This window comes from Onychomys torridus, chromosome 23 (genome assembly GCF_903995425.1).
Source record: "Onychomys torridus chromosome 23, mOncTor1.1, whole genome shotgun sequence".
Taxonomy (NCBI): domain Eukaryota; kingdom Metazoa; phylum Chordata; class Mammalia; order Rodentia; family Cricetidae; genus Onychomys; species Onychomys torridus.
This window is the reverse complement of record NC_050465.1, coordinates 44,887,988-44,900,884: the sequence shown is the minus strand read 5'-3', so window position 1 is coordinate 44,900,884 and position 12,897 is coordinate 44,887,988. Positions and strand designations below refer to the sequence as shown.

The 12,897-nt window shown below is 43.2% G+C and overlaps 1 protein-coding gene across 1 annotated transcript in view; it reads right to left on the bottom strand.

The window, feature by feature from the left end:
• Positions 1 to 302: 302 nt before the first annotated feature.
• The window catches only part of Fam117b (family with sequence similarity 117 member B), a 71,897-nt gene continuing 59,302 nt past the window's right edge, over positions 303 to 12,897 (bottom strand). The window contains exons 5-8 of the mRNA XM_036173148.1: positions 12,735 to 12,878; positions 10,521 to 10,746; positions 6,787 to 6,907; positions 303 to 4,183 (exon numbers count right to left, since the gene is read on the bottom strand). Of these exons, the coding sequence (XP_036029041.1) occupies positions 3,865 to 4,183; positions 6,787 to 6,907; positions 10,521 to 10,746; positions 12,735 to 12,878 (810 nt within the window). The 3' untranslated portion in view covers positions 303 to 3,864. The remainder of the gene's footprint in view (positions 4,184 to 6,786; positions 6,908 to 10,520; positions 10,747 to 12,734; positions 12,879 to 12,897) is intronic.

Below are 12,897 nucleotides of genomic sequence, written 5' to 3'. Positions count from 1 at the left end.
TGTACTACAGAATACTGACTTCCCCAGCTATCTGCAACAAACATGGAGACAGTGGGTAGCTTATGAGTGAATCCGTGTTAGTGTGCTTTCCGTGTGGCCACATCTGCTTTTCACTTACCTTGAGGACAGGCTGCATTCAGCTCTAGAGCAGGCAGGGTGTCCAAGAATAGCCTTGTGTACATGTATTTGTCTATCAACTTGTGGAAGAGAATATACTATACATATGCTACATCAGGCTAGAAATGCTAAGAAGAAATGGAATTTAAATTTGCGGCAACATTCAGAAAAACACACGGAAAACCTCAAGAACAACAGACTTTATTGAACGCGGGCGTTCTACTTCCTGTGAGACAGCAGGCATCGCTTGCTGCAGGAACACAGTCCACAACATCACCACTTACCACCGCTGGAAATGCTGCTTTCGGGGGAATTGTGTTATAACTTTAAAAAACTGCATTAAAAAAGATCGACGCCAACAGAGACAAAGATGCGGAGTTTAAAAAACATAAATTATATATCTGCAACAGGACTGTATAAACAAAACACTGTTCAGAGCCACTCTGCGGGGCGGTCAGTCGCTAGCTAACGAAGGCAGAGTGCCCAGAAGCCTTAAAGTGCAGTTAAGTATCTTGGCTTTATCTTGCAAATTCAGCACTTTCATTGGTCCAGTTTTGACACACCCCAAACCCAACATTAAGGACTGAATCTCAACTTTACAGATTTAGTAGTGACAATTTGAATTTCGTTTCCTTCAAAGAAAACCTTAACGTCTCAGTTCTAATCCCAGACACAGAGAAAGCTGTACATTCTGCCATTTTTTTTTATACCTTCTTCTATGAAAAGCCAACTGTTTCTTTAATCAAAACATAAACAATAAAAATAAAAACAAGCAGCCTTTCCCTGTGTCCAGATACACCCCAGTCAGCAACTGCATCCTCTCAGAGGCAGATCTGGTTATGGTCCTATCGTCTAAGAAACACTGTAAACAAAATGAAGAATCTGGTATAGAAAGAACTTTTGACATTCATATTTTGACACCATATTTAACCAAAGAAAGCAAAACTATTTTTAAAAACACGACTGCCATGGAGCAATGATAAGCAACAGACTTACTGTCTCAGAGACAGTAAACCTGCACATTTACCATGGCAGGACAGAACAGCTTGAGGGTAAAGACAGACAGACAGACAGACAAATAACTAGGGAACAGCTCCTTTGGCCAAAAACTACATGCCACCCACTTTTACTGCAATGGAAGTCTTTTTAGTTAGGAATTTAGGGACAGTACTTGCTCAGCATGCTCGAGGCCCTGGGTTCAATCCCCGGGAAGCTACTCTACCACTGTACAGTCTCTACAGAACCACCACAGTCACGGACCCACGCTACTGAGAGCAGACCCTTCTGTAAAACCAACCACCTGGGAATTCAGAGTTAAATGAAACAGCTAGGTGGATTAAGACTTCAATAAAGCTCGTATGTTTAAAGATTAGCCCTTTGGCCCTGGCAGTGGAGAGTTGTTTTTGGACCTAGACCTTTTTTGTTGTTCTTCAGATCTCAGGTTCTATTACTCCAAAACTCAAAGTGTTTGGTCACCATACAATTCATGTACTTGCAAATTCACAATCTTCTTCCAGCCAAACCTCAGACTAAAGTTCTAAGAGCAGACTGGCCTGAGACCTGTGCCCCTCTGTGTTACCTCGAGGACAGGTGTGACTGCAGAAGTCCATCATCTGCCTAACAAGTCCAACACAGTGGAGAGGAATCGATTAGAGGAACTCTCTACTTGTAAAGCTAGAGATGAGGCGGTGCACAATAAAGAAAAAACAAAACAAACATCAACTGAACAGAATTCAAGTGGGGGGACCCCACAGGATTAAAAGATGACGAGCAGGGTGTGGTAGCCCACACCTTTAATCTCAGTGCTTGGGAGGCAGAGGTTGGTAGATCTGAGTTCCAGGCCAGCCTGGTCCACATAGCAAGTGCCATGCCAGCTAGGACTACAGAATATGAGCCCATCTAAACAAAATAAAACAAAAACTCTTGCTTTTAAATGCTTCCTTCTCCTTTTAGATCAACTCAACTCACTGCCAGGTGCCTTTCTTCTATACTTCTGATACTGATAAAAATAGTAAAGTCAAAAGGCATGACAAGGCAGAAAAACTAAAAAAAGAAGTCAAGGTACAAAAAACCCCTTCCAAACCTGAAAAAACCTCAACCAAAAAGTCTTTACCCCAAACAACAGAGATTTTTTACTGACTTAGAAGCTACAATTTGCCAGTGCCCAGGATGTGAAGCTTTGGATGGTGAAAGTACCAAAATTTATCAGTCTTCCCAACAAAAACCTGATGGATTGACACAGATGTTCAAATTTATCTGACTAACCTACAACATCCCCAGTTAAAATGAGGCAGAGCCTACTACGGTAAAGTGCCCAGACACCCGGAGGTAACTAACACCTGGAAATGGGAAACGCTCTGCTAGCACCTTGAGGGCTTGAGGAATGATGAGACCAGTGACTGGAACTAGCCTTCCAAGTGGTAGCCCACTCTCTCGGGCTTCAAACTTCTCTGTTGCATGTAGCAGCGTAGGTTAGTGTGTGACAGTACTAAACAACGCTTTACCAACACTGATGGAATTCACTTCCAAAGAGCGGCTCCTTAAACCACACACCTAGAAATTAAATACTGTCACGGGACACTGGCGATGGTTATCAGATGAGCCCCAATGCAAAACGGAATCAATTTTCCAAAGGTACCCGCTGTTTAAGCTCCAAACCTCTTGTCTACTTCCCCCGGTGTGTAGAATGTTGGGAGCAACAAATCTCAGTGCCAACCCTAACAAAGAAGGTTACTCCTCGGGACTCTTCGGCTACCAGTTGCTACTCAATGGATTACACTCCTGGCAAACTACTAACCCTGACCAAATCCACAAGACAACACCACCACGAGAGCAGAGGAGGAAATCCATGCACAGCCATTTCAGGGTCTCTTGGGGCTATGATACAGTGATGATTCAAGGTAAAAGGACACCGTTCACAGAAGACCAGAGGGCGCCATACTCCTGGATAACGACCCACACTTGGGCTTCTTTTGGCTCACTGACTGTCGAACCAAGCCCTCGTGTTAAAGCGCCTGTCTTCAGTCTGTCTCTTTTCTGACCACACACTGAGATGTGAGCAGCATAGTGCAGAAAACAGCAGTCGTACAAATACTTCACCCAAAGCACAAACTTTTGACATCAAAAAACATAAATCACATAGTGTACGAATATTGCTTTTCATCTTTTTATATGCACTTGGTTTCAATGCATTTACCTATCGATTCTTATCTGGGAGGAGAATGTCATCAGAGTACCATCGCTGGGGAAACGTCAACAATCCCTTTGGTCCCGAAGCTGAAAACAGCTGAGAAAAGCAACACCTAGAAAAGGGGAAGAAGAAACAGAGGCCACCAAAGAAATCTTCTCAACATCCTGTTTGCTACTTTCAGAAAATGTAACATTGGTATTATAAAATAGTCACTTTATATAAAAGATGGTTTTCTTGCTGCATCAATCACATCTCCCTTCAGAAATCGTGTTTCAGGGATTAGGTTTCATGTTTGTTTTTAAACGAGTCTAATTTGAAAACAAATGAAAATGTGGTTTTGTTCCTCCGAAAGCAAAGAGACCTTCCATGTTTCAGCACTGCGGCAGCGGCCTTCATGCGTAGGGCAGAGCACTCACAGGGGACGCATTCTTCCAGCAGCCTCTGTGTCACACATCACTGGAAAAGCCAAAGCACTTCACAGCCAACCAGGAGGACACGATACCATCACAGTCACGTGATCTTCAGGGGTTCCCAGGAACCAGCACCGGAACTGGGACCTATCCTTCGGCTTCCTCAATTGGTTCTGGTGGTGCATGGAGAGAGGTGGATGGCAGGACTGTGCTGGTTCCTCGAGACACCCTGTCCTGCTCTGTGTTTGCAGACAGGGAGGCCATGGAGATGGGCTGAAGCAGAGTGGTTGTCATGCCAGTGGTGACCGTCAGGCTGTGACCAGAGCCCTTGAGGGTAAGATCTGGTGTGGGGAGAAGCGGCTTGAGGATGCTCACGAGGCAGAAAGCAGAGCCACTTTTAGGAATGAAATTCACCTTGTTTTTGTCAGGACAGTAAAAGGCTGGAATTTCATGAAGTTGTTTTGGCCTGGATACAAAACAGACAATCCACTACTGTAAGTCACTGAGTACTGGAAATAATTTGCCACTTTTTAAATACAGACACATTTTTTAAAAAATAGGTAAATAAGATGTGGATTTCTTAAAGCAAAAGAAAACATGTATAGAGACAAATATGTTTTCCAATATGACTTTTCTAAGAGTCTGAAAAGAGATGACAAAAAAATTGACTACATAGAGTCTGGTTTTGTTTTTGCTAAATTACATCCCTACAGGACTACTTCTTGATGAGCAAAGGTTCTCAAGTATTCTTTTTTGCTTGTTTGTCCTGGGTTTTTTTTTTTGTTGTTTTGTTTTGTTCGAAAAGAATCTTACCATGTGGCCCTGGCTGTCCTGAAACTTGCTCTGTAGACCAGGTTGACCTTGGACTCAGAGATCCTCCTGCCTCTGTCTCTATAGTGCTAGGCTTAAAGCAAGCACTTCCACACCAGCTTTTCCAAGTATAATTAAAAATTTCTCAGGCATTCTTCTGAGCCAACTATTAAGATTTTCAGAAATATAAGGTGAATGTGAAATCAAAATAACAGAAAGCGTGCTGTTGTGATGTTGGGGATGTAAACACCCAGGGCCTTAACCATTGAGCTCAGTCTTCAAAGTTTTTTTTTTTTTTTCAATGTGCACTGGTATTTGCCATGGGTGTTGGGTGCCTTGCAGAGTTACAGACAGTTGTGAGCTGCCATGTGGATGCTGGGAATTAAACCTGTGTTCTCTGGAAGAGGCACACACACACACTCTCTCTCTCTCTCTCTCTCTCTCTCTCTCTCTCTCTCTCTCTCTCTCTCTCTCCAGGTTTATTTATTATGTATATGGTATTCTGCCTGCCTGCATGCCTACATGCCAGAAGAGGACACCAGATCTCATAGATGGTTGTGAGTAGCTGGGAATTGAACTCAGGACCTCTGGAAGAGCAGCCAGTGCTCTTAATCTCTGAGCATCTCTCCAGCCAGTCTTCAAAATTTTCAATGAAGCAAGATTCTTCCCTGTTGCCAGGCCCTCTAAAAATTATCCCCCACCCCCAAAAAAGTTTTTTTTTTTAATTTAAAAATTGCAAAAATTAAACTGTTAAAATAACATGGAACTATCACAGAATTAAAATAAAATCAAGGGGAGAGAACGTGTACGAGACAACTTTGACGGAAAAGACCCTGTGATAAAAAGACTGTCCTCCACTGAGACAAGATGGATGAAGGTGAAGGCTGCCAAGCCTGACACCTCGAGTTCAATCCCTGGGATCCAATGACAGACGAGAACTGATTCCTGCAACTGTCCTCTAACCTCTGCACACACACAGCAGCACACTCGCCCATGCACTTACACAGAATTAGTCACTAGGTTTTTTGTTTTTGTTTTTTTGAGACAGGGTTTCTCTCTGTAGCTTTGGAGGCTGTCCTGGAACTCGCTCTGTAGCCCAGGCTGGCCCTGAACTCACAGAGATCCGCCTGCCTCTGCCTCCCAATGCCCGGCAGTCACTAGTTTTTTAAAGTACTATTCTCATCTCTCCCAAGGACAACTGAGTTCAATACAGATGGCAGTATGCCAAGCTGTAGGGACTCTAAGAACAAAGTCCAAATTCTCTAGAAACAGACACAAACTGAGAGCTCTTTTGGAGGTGGGCTCAATAGACAAAACCATTTCAATATAATTAGTCTCCTTTGTAATGTGACATTATTTATGGATTTCAAACATTATTTAGAGAAGGGGTCCATGTATTTACTTACTGAAAAACTGTACTTGGCATAGGTGACTGCAGGAGACTTTGACAAACATGATAAATATGGTTTGTAAAGGTTTAGAGGCAATATAAGGAGAGCGAATCTGTAGTAGGGAGTCAGGAGTCTGAAAGGAGGAAGGTTCCTCCTCAAACCTGAGCCAGACTTTGACAGGGTAAATAGCAGACTTGGAGACGAGGCTCCTCCACCTACAGTGCACTGGGTCTGCAGATTCCACTGACTGACATGGTTTTGCCAGTGCAGCCAAAGAACAAAGCAAGCACAGCATTTAAGTCAGCCGAAACACTAGCAATGCCACAGTGTTTCCAGGGGTTTTATGGTAAGAACACACATTCAATTTTTACCTAGACTATCGCTTGTAATAACGTCAATGCTACATTTCTGTACTAAGATAATGCCTAAATTTCCCTTGAAGGTAGGTTTATTAGAGATGATAAATGTTTATGCCTCCTTCAAAATAAAGCTTTCTCTCTTTTTTGACAGTCTCTTAGGCTGTCCTTGAATTCACTATGTAGCTAAAGATGACCTTGAACTTCTGACCCTTCTGCTTCCAGCCTGAGTGCTGGGATTACAACTCTGGAGGGGAGGGGAAGGGAGGGGAGGGGGACATATCAAGGAAGATGCTCTTTCGACAGCCAAGAATCGAGGAACTCGGAATAACTGGATGTTAGCAGATCTTAAGTATTGCTCTGTAGTATGATACATGGGTTACTGGAATTCTGGGCTAACATTTCAGAATACTAACAATTACATGATCTGAGTGTCAGATCTGGAACTACCACACTGCTCTCACAACTTGTCTGAAAATTCTAACTTAAAAGTGTGTTAGTGGGGTACTTACGAGCACTCCTCAAAGACTTTAACCCTTTCACAGCCCTCTGGAGGTTCCCTTTTGAACATGTAACTGTTATTAGGTTTTGGTGAGGTTGCATATTTTGGCAAAGGAGAGTTGTTTCCATTCTCTGTAAAAAAATGACATTGAATTATTAAAACACTATTATAAAATGCATCGCGATGATACCATAATTAATACTGCTGGCCTTCTGCACAGGAACTACTTGAAGGCAGGGCGAGTGCATTCTTCACTGACATCGCTCTAACAGCCACATGCTCCTGACTCTACTCAGAATAGTCCTAGTGTATACCTGCATCACTCCATCCACACACTGTCTGCTGCCTCACTGATACGCCATGTACTCACACAGCATCTGTTTCCCCCAGCACCTGCATCCGAAATGACTCTCCAACAGTTGCTTGCTGTTAACTCTTGGCCTGCCCTGCAAACTTCCCAGTCTCAACTGCTGCCCCTCTGGTGGGTCTCTGCTTGAGGTCAGAGAGGAGCACACAAGCTTTCATCACCTACGAGAAATAAACTCTACTCAGTTTTCCAACACTTCCTTCCCAGTTCCCACTATCAGACAGAACACTTCATGACTGTCACTTGTGCTCAAGGCTGGAGTCCTCAGTTCATACTACACTCATTTCAATTTCTTGGTATGTTATGTAAGTGTTCTAAAATTTTCAATCTGTCAGCTAAACTATAAATTTCTTACTGGAAATAGTGCTGTGACCCTGTTTTTTTAATAAAATAAATTCACAGGAGCCATCAGTCATTTCTTTCTTTAAAAAAAAGAAAGGAAGAAAGAAAGAAAGAAAGAAAGAAAGAAAGAAAGAAAGAAAGAAAGAAAGAAAGGCACCAAGAATTGGGTAAACAGGACAGGTAAAGCTGAAAGGATGGGAAACCAAGGTGCAAATTTTAACAGCTTTTATTGATCCAACCTAGAATCTAACGCTCTCCCCCCCCCACCACCACCTTTGGCTTTTTGAGACAGGGTTTCTCTGTAGCTTTGGAGGCTGTTCTGAAACTTGCTTTGTAGACCAGGCTGGCCTCAAACTCAGAGATCCGCCTGCCTCTGCCTCCAAGTGCTGGGATCAAAGGCATGAGCCACCACCACCACCGCCAGGTTAACACATTTTTTAAAAAAAGTCTGATTAGTAACAGTCTACAACTGCAATTCAAAACCCCCTCTTAAGTGCTGGGATTACAGGTGTATGCCATCACAGCCTGCTTTAAAACTCAGTTTCTTAAACTATGGGTTGTGACCCCAATATGGTATCTCATAATTGAATGTGGGGTTACCAAAACACTGGCAAGAATAAATGGTTTCTTAGTGCAGAATAAACCCCAAAAAAACCTCTGACCCTGCTGCCCAGTGTGGTGGTATTGTGTTCCCTGAAATACTGTGCACCCTAATAAACTTATCTGGGGTCAGAGAACAGAACAGCCACAATATTAAACATAGAGGATAGGCAATGGTAGCACACGCCTTTAGTCCTAGCATTCCAGAGGCAGAAATCCATCTGTTCAAGGATACAGCCAAGCATGGTGACTCACGCCTTTAATCCCAGGGAGTGATGGTAGAAAACAGGAAGGTATATAAGGCGTGAGGACCAGAAACTAGCAGCATTTGGCTGGTTAAGCTTTCAGGCTTTTGAGCAGCAGTTCAGATGAGACCCATTTGGATAAGGACACAGAAGCTTGCAGTCTGAGGAAACAGGATCAGCTGAGGAACTGTAGAGGTGAGGTAGCTGTGGCTTGTTCTGCTTCTCTAATCTTCCAGCATTCACCCCAATACCTGGCTCAGAGTTTGATTTTATTATAAGACTCTTTAGGATTGCTGCTACAGCCCAGCACACCTCCACTGCAGCCTGGGCTTGAACAAAAGCATTCAGACTCTGCTCTGCACATGCCTTCACACCACATGAATCCAGACTGCCTGAAACCCTCAAGCTTACATTCACAATTTTAAGTTATGAACTAGTGTTTTTACTGTGGAAAAGAAAAATGCCTAAGATTTTTTTCTTGCAATTCTTCAGGATGTGGTATTCAAGAGTGTATGTTTGCGTTTTTAGTTTTAAAATTGATGTTTGTGTCTCTGAATTCAGTTTCACTTTAAAAAAATAACTAAATGGCATTGGTTGGAGATAAGGACAAAACAATTTCTGAAATGGCCATACACATACTTCTACTATTATATACTATGAACTCATGCAAAGCAGCATTCTCAGCATTGACAATTATATACTCAGAATGCCAATCAACTCCCAAAAATGCTGGAGATGCTCAATATCATCAACATAAAAAAATCAACAAGACTCAATCCTTGCATACATGTGTGGGACGGGAATGCATATATTAATAGAGGTCCACCTTTTACATGGGTGCTTTGGATCCAAACTTGAGGCTTCAGGTATGTATACCAGGAACTTTATCGATCAAGCCATCTTCTTAGTCCCAAGATTTATTTTATCTTAAATTGTATGTATATGGGGTGAGTGTGGTGCACATGCCCATGCCCTATCACATGCATGTGGATACCAGAGGGCATCAAATGTCTTCTACTAGTGGGCACCACCTTATTTTTCTTTTTTCTTTTTTTGTGGAGTTGAGGATTGAACTCAGGGCCTTGCGCTTGCTAGGCAAGCACTCTACCAGTGAGCTAAATCCCCAACCCTGCACAACCTTATTTTTAAGTGTTTTGAACCAGGATCTAACTATGCAGCTCTGGCTGGCCTAGAATGCACAGATTGGCCTACCTCTCTCTGCATCTCCAGTGCTGGGATTAAAGGCATGCATCACCACCACTGGGCCCATATTTCTTTTCAAAGGTAAGCTTTTGTACTTAATATTTAAATTGCTTCTGATTTTAGTTATTTTTACTGTAGAAGTACCTCCAATCTTTATAATTGTCCAGATTCTCACATGCATGTGTTGGCCACTTGTTTGCATGTGTACCTACATACATGCAGTACCAGAGAAACCAGAAGAGTCCCCTGCAACTGGAGTTATAGATGGATGTGAACAACTTCATGTGGGTGCTGGGAACTAAATCATGGTCCTCTGCAAGAGCAAGTGCTTTTAACCAGTGGACCACCTTCCCAGTCTCAGTACCCTCCAAACTTTGAAAGTTTGCTTTGAACACTCATTTTGCTTTGAGATAAAGCAAGTTAATCCTTATAAGAAGTTTCCTAAAGAAAGTTTCCTCCTAAATTGAAGGCTTCACATTTAATTAAGAAATATTAAGGTAATAAAATTCCAACTAGTCAAATGATCAAGAACAAAGTGCTTTTCAGGAAAATAATTATCTAGTCCAGGAGTTTTCAACCTGTGGGTTTCGACCCCAATAAACCTCTATCTCCAAAAGTATTTACATCATAATTCCTAACCGTAGCAAAATTACAGCTATGAAGCAGCAATGAAAATAATTTTCTGGTCAGGCGTCATCACAGCATAAGGAACTGTGTTAAAGTGTAGCAGCTTTAGGAAGGTTGAGAACCACCGTGCTAGACACTACTAAGGAAGCCATATTCACCATAAATGCTATGAAAGTACAAACAAAACCCTGAACTAGACCACCGTCAGCACCTCAGCAAAGCTGTGTTGTGCTCCACCTGTTCTGAACTCCTGCTAGACCCCACTCCTCAGACACGTATGTCCCATGGAGAACCAACAGAATCCAGGATAAGAACGGAGACGTCCATTATCACCCACCACTGCAGCTCCACCCATTGTACCTTTATCCCTGGGATCAGCAAGCAGGTCATCGGCTGAGCAGGGACTCTCCTCGCTGCCCTCATTCGAGATGGTGAGGAAGGAGGTGGGGGACACAGACTGGGAGCGGCTGCTGTTGTTGCTCCCCTTGTCCGCGCCCCCAGGGGTCTGGGTGTCGATGCTCCGAGTACTGCTGCTCCTCTGGGCCAGGGGCGGAGGTGCACGGTGACCATCGGGAATATCCTGGGGCTGTTACAAAAGGTAAAAGCAGATGTTTACACTCTTGACCTTGAACTTTACCAGCAATGTACCCTATGTCAACATTCCTCTGTGGTCAGAAACCCAATCAAATGCTAAGCCACAACGTGCCACAAACCTATACGCCCAGCCCTTGGGAGGCTGAAGCAGGAGGGTTCTGATTCTCAGGGCAGCCGGGCCACATCAAAACAACACTTCAAAAATAAGTAAGCAAGCATCCACCCTTCTATTCCTGGGCCTCTCCCACTAGTGGCTTCCATGCCTACCCTGCTCTGACATATTTGTCTTCTTAGGGCATAGCACACGGGAGGTCAATGTTTGCTGAATAAATGTACTGCACTGAATGATACCATGTACTGCTACTTCTAAAATTACTAGAGAAAATTACCACGGTAAAGGAGATATTTAGGTGTGCTACGAAGTTCCTGGTAGGGGCCAAGGTAAAAGTGAGAATTAGCAGTATTAGGTGGGCCCTTGGTTCCTGTGCCCTCCTGCCCATTCCCCCTAATGAGTGAAAGGTTAATCACAGCAGTTCTAATTACAGGATGAGATCAAGGAGGAGTCACTCAGGAAAGCTTGTGGGGCTCACTCAGCAGGCAAACAAGTACCCTCTCCACCTTTGGTTTACTTAGCTCTAATTAGTGAAGGAAAGCCTACTCAATCCCACAGAATGGAGCCAGCAATGTGTATTTTTAAACCTAAACTAAGCTTTCATCTCTTTGTTTGAGACAGGATTTCAGTTATATAAGCCAGCTGAAGACCTTGGAACTAGGGCTACAGGGGACCAACCACACCCAGCTGCCTTCACCCTCAAGGGGAGAATTTTATACATCTGTGAAGTGTAGCTTTTTTTTTTTTTTTTTGAGCTGAGGATCGAACCCAGGGTCTTGCGCCAAGCACTCTACCACTGAGCTAAATCCCCAACCCGCTTTTTAAAAAACAAACAAAAAAAAAAACTCTTTGGAGGCTCAACATCCAGCTCCCAAATAATTACACTGAGACTTATTCTTACTTATGAATGCTCGGCCTTAGCTAGGCTAGTTTCTAGTCAGCATTTTAACTTGAAATATTCCTTTTCTCTTTATCCTCATTTTGCCTCTATGCTTTTTACCTTTCTTTATTCTATGTATCTTGCTTTCCTGGCTGGTTGTGTGGCTGGACGGCTGGCTCCTTTTCTCGATCCTCACTCTATTCTCCTAGCAGTCTAGATGTCTCCTCCTATTTACTCTCTCTGCCTGCCAGCCCCGCCTGTCCTTCCTCCTGCCTAGCTTTTGGCCATTCAGCTCCTTATTAGACCATCAGGTGTTTTAGACAGGCACAGTAGCACAGCTTCACAGAGTTCAACAAATGCAACATAAACGAATGCAGCACATCTTTACAGTTAAAATAACATTCCACAACAGTGAAGTATTTCTTCAAACTAATTCCCTCCTCACTAAAGAACAGATGCTGAGATAAATATACTCTGTGACAGATACATTTTTTAAGTTTAAATAGCAATTTTTCTGTGTAAAATGGCTAAGTAGATCATTTCTGAGTGCACTTCACGAAGATGCAGCCTAGCAACTCAGACCAGACAGTGAGGACAATCACAGAGCCGGCAGGTCAAACACTCTTGGCCACAGGGAGCAGGAAGGTTCCTCCTTAGAAACAATCTGCCCGCCCTCCATAAAACTGCAACTCAGGCTTGTTACAGGGAGTTTCAGCAAATGAAGAGGATAGTACCCATCTGGTGTTTTCTACAGAGAAAAGAAAAACCGTTTCTGTTAGAAGATCTGAACCTAAGGCAGCCCAGTTCATTCTGTGAAATGCAAAGAAATTAAAATTCTCCAGCTACTTTCATGGCCACGGTTTTTTATTTCTTACAAAAGTTAAATTTTCATTCTCTCAAGAAGGAACTTAGATACAGACAACAGAATGACAATTGTCCCTTGCTCTGGAGTTCACAGCAAGGCCCTTCGACAATGAAGACTACTTACAATCAGCTGCTCTTCCTTCTCCCCAGTTTCCTTAATTATGATCTCGATCTCCTGGTTCAGTCCTTCCACGCTGTTCCGGAACCGAGAGCCTGTCGACTTGGCGATGGGGATGACGGGCACAAGTGTGCTCTTTGGAGCAGGAGCCTTAAGCAAAGGCGAAGAG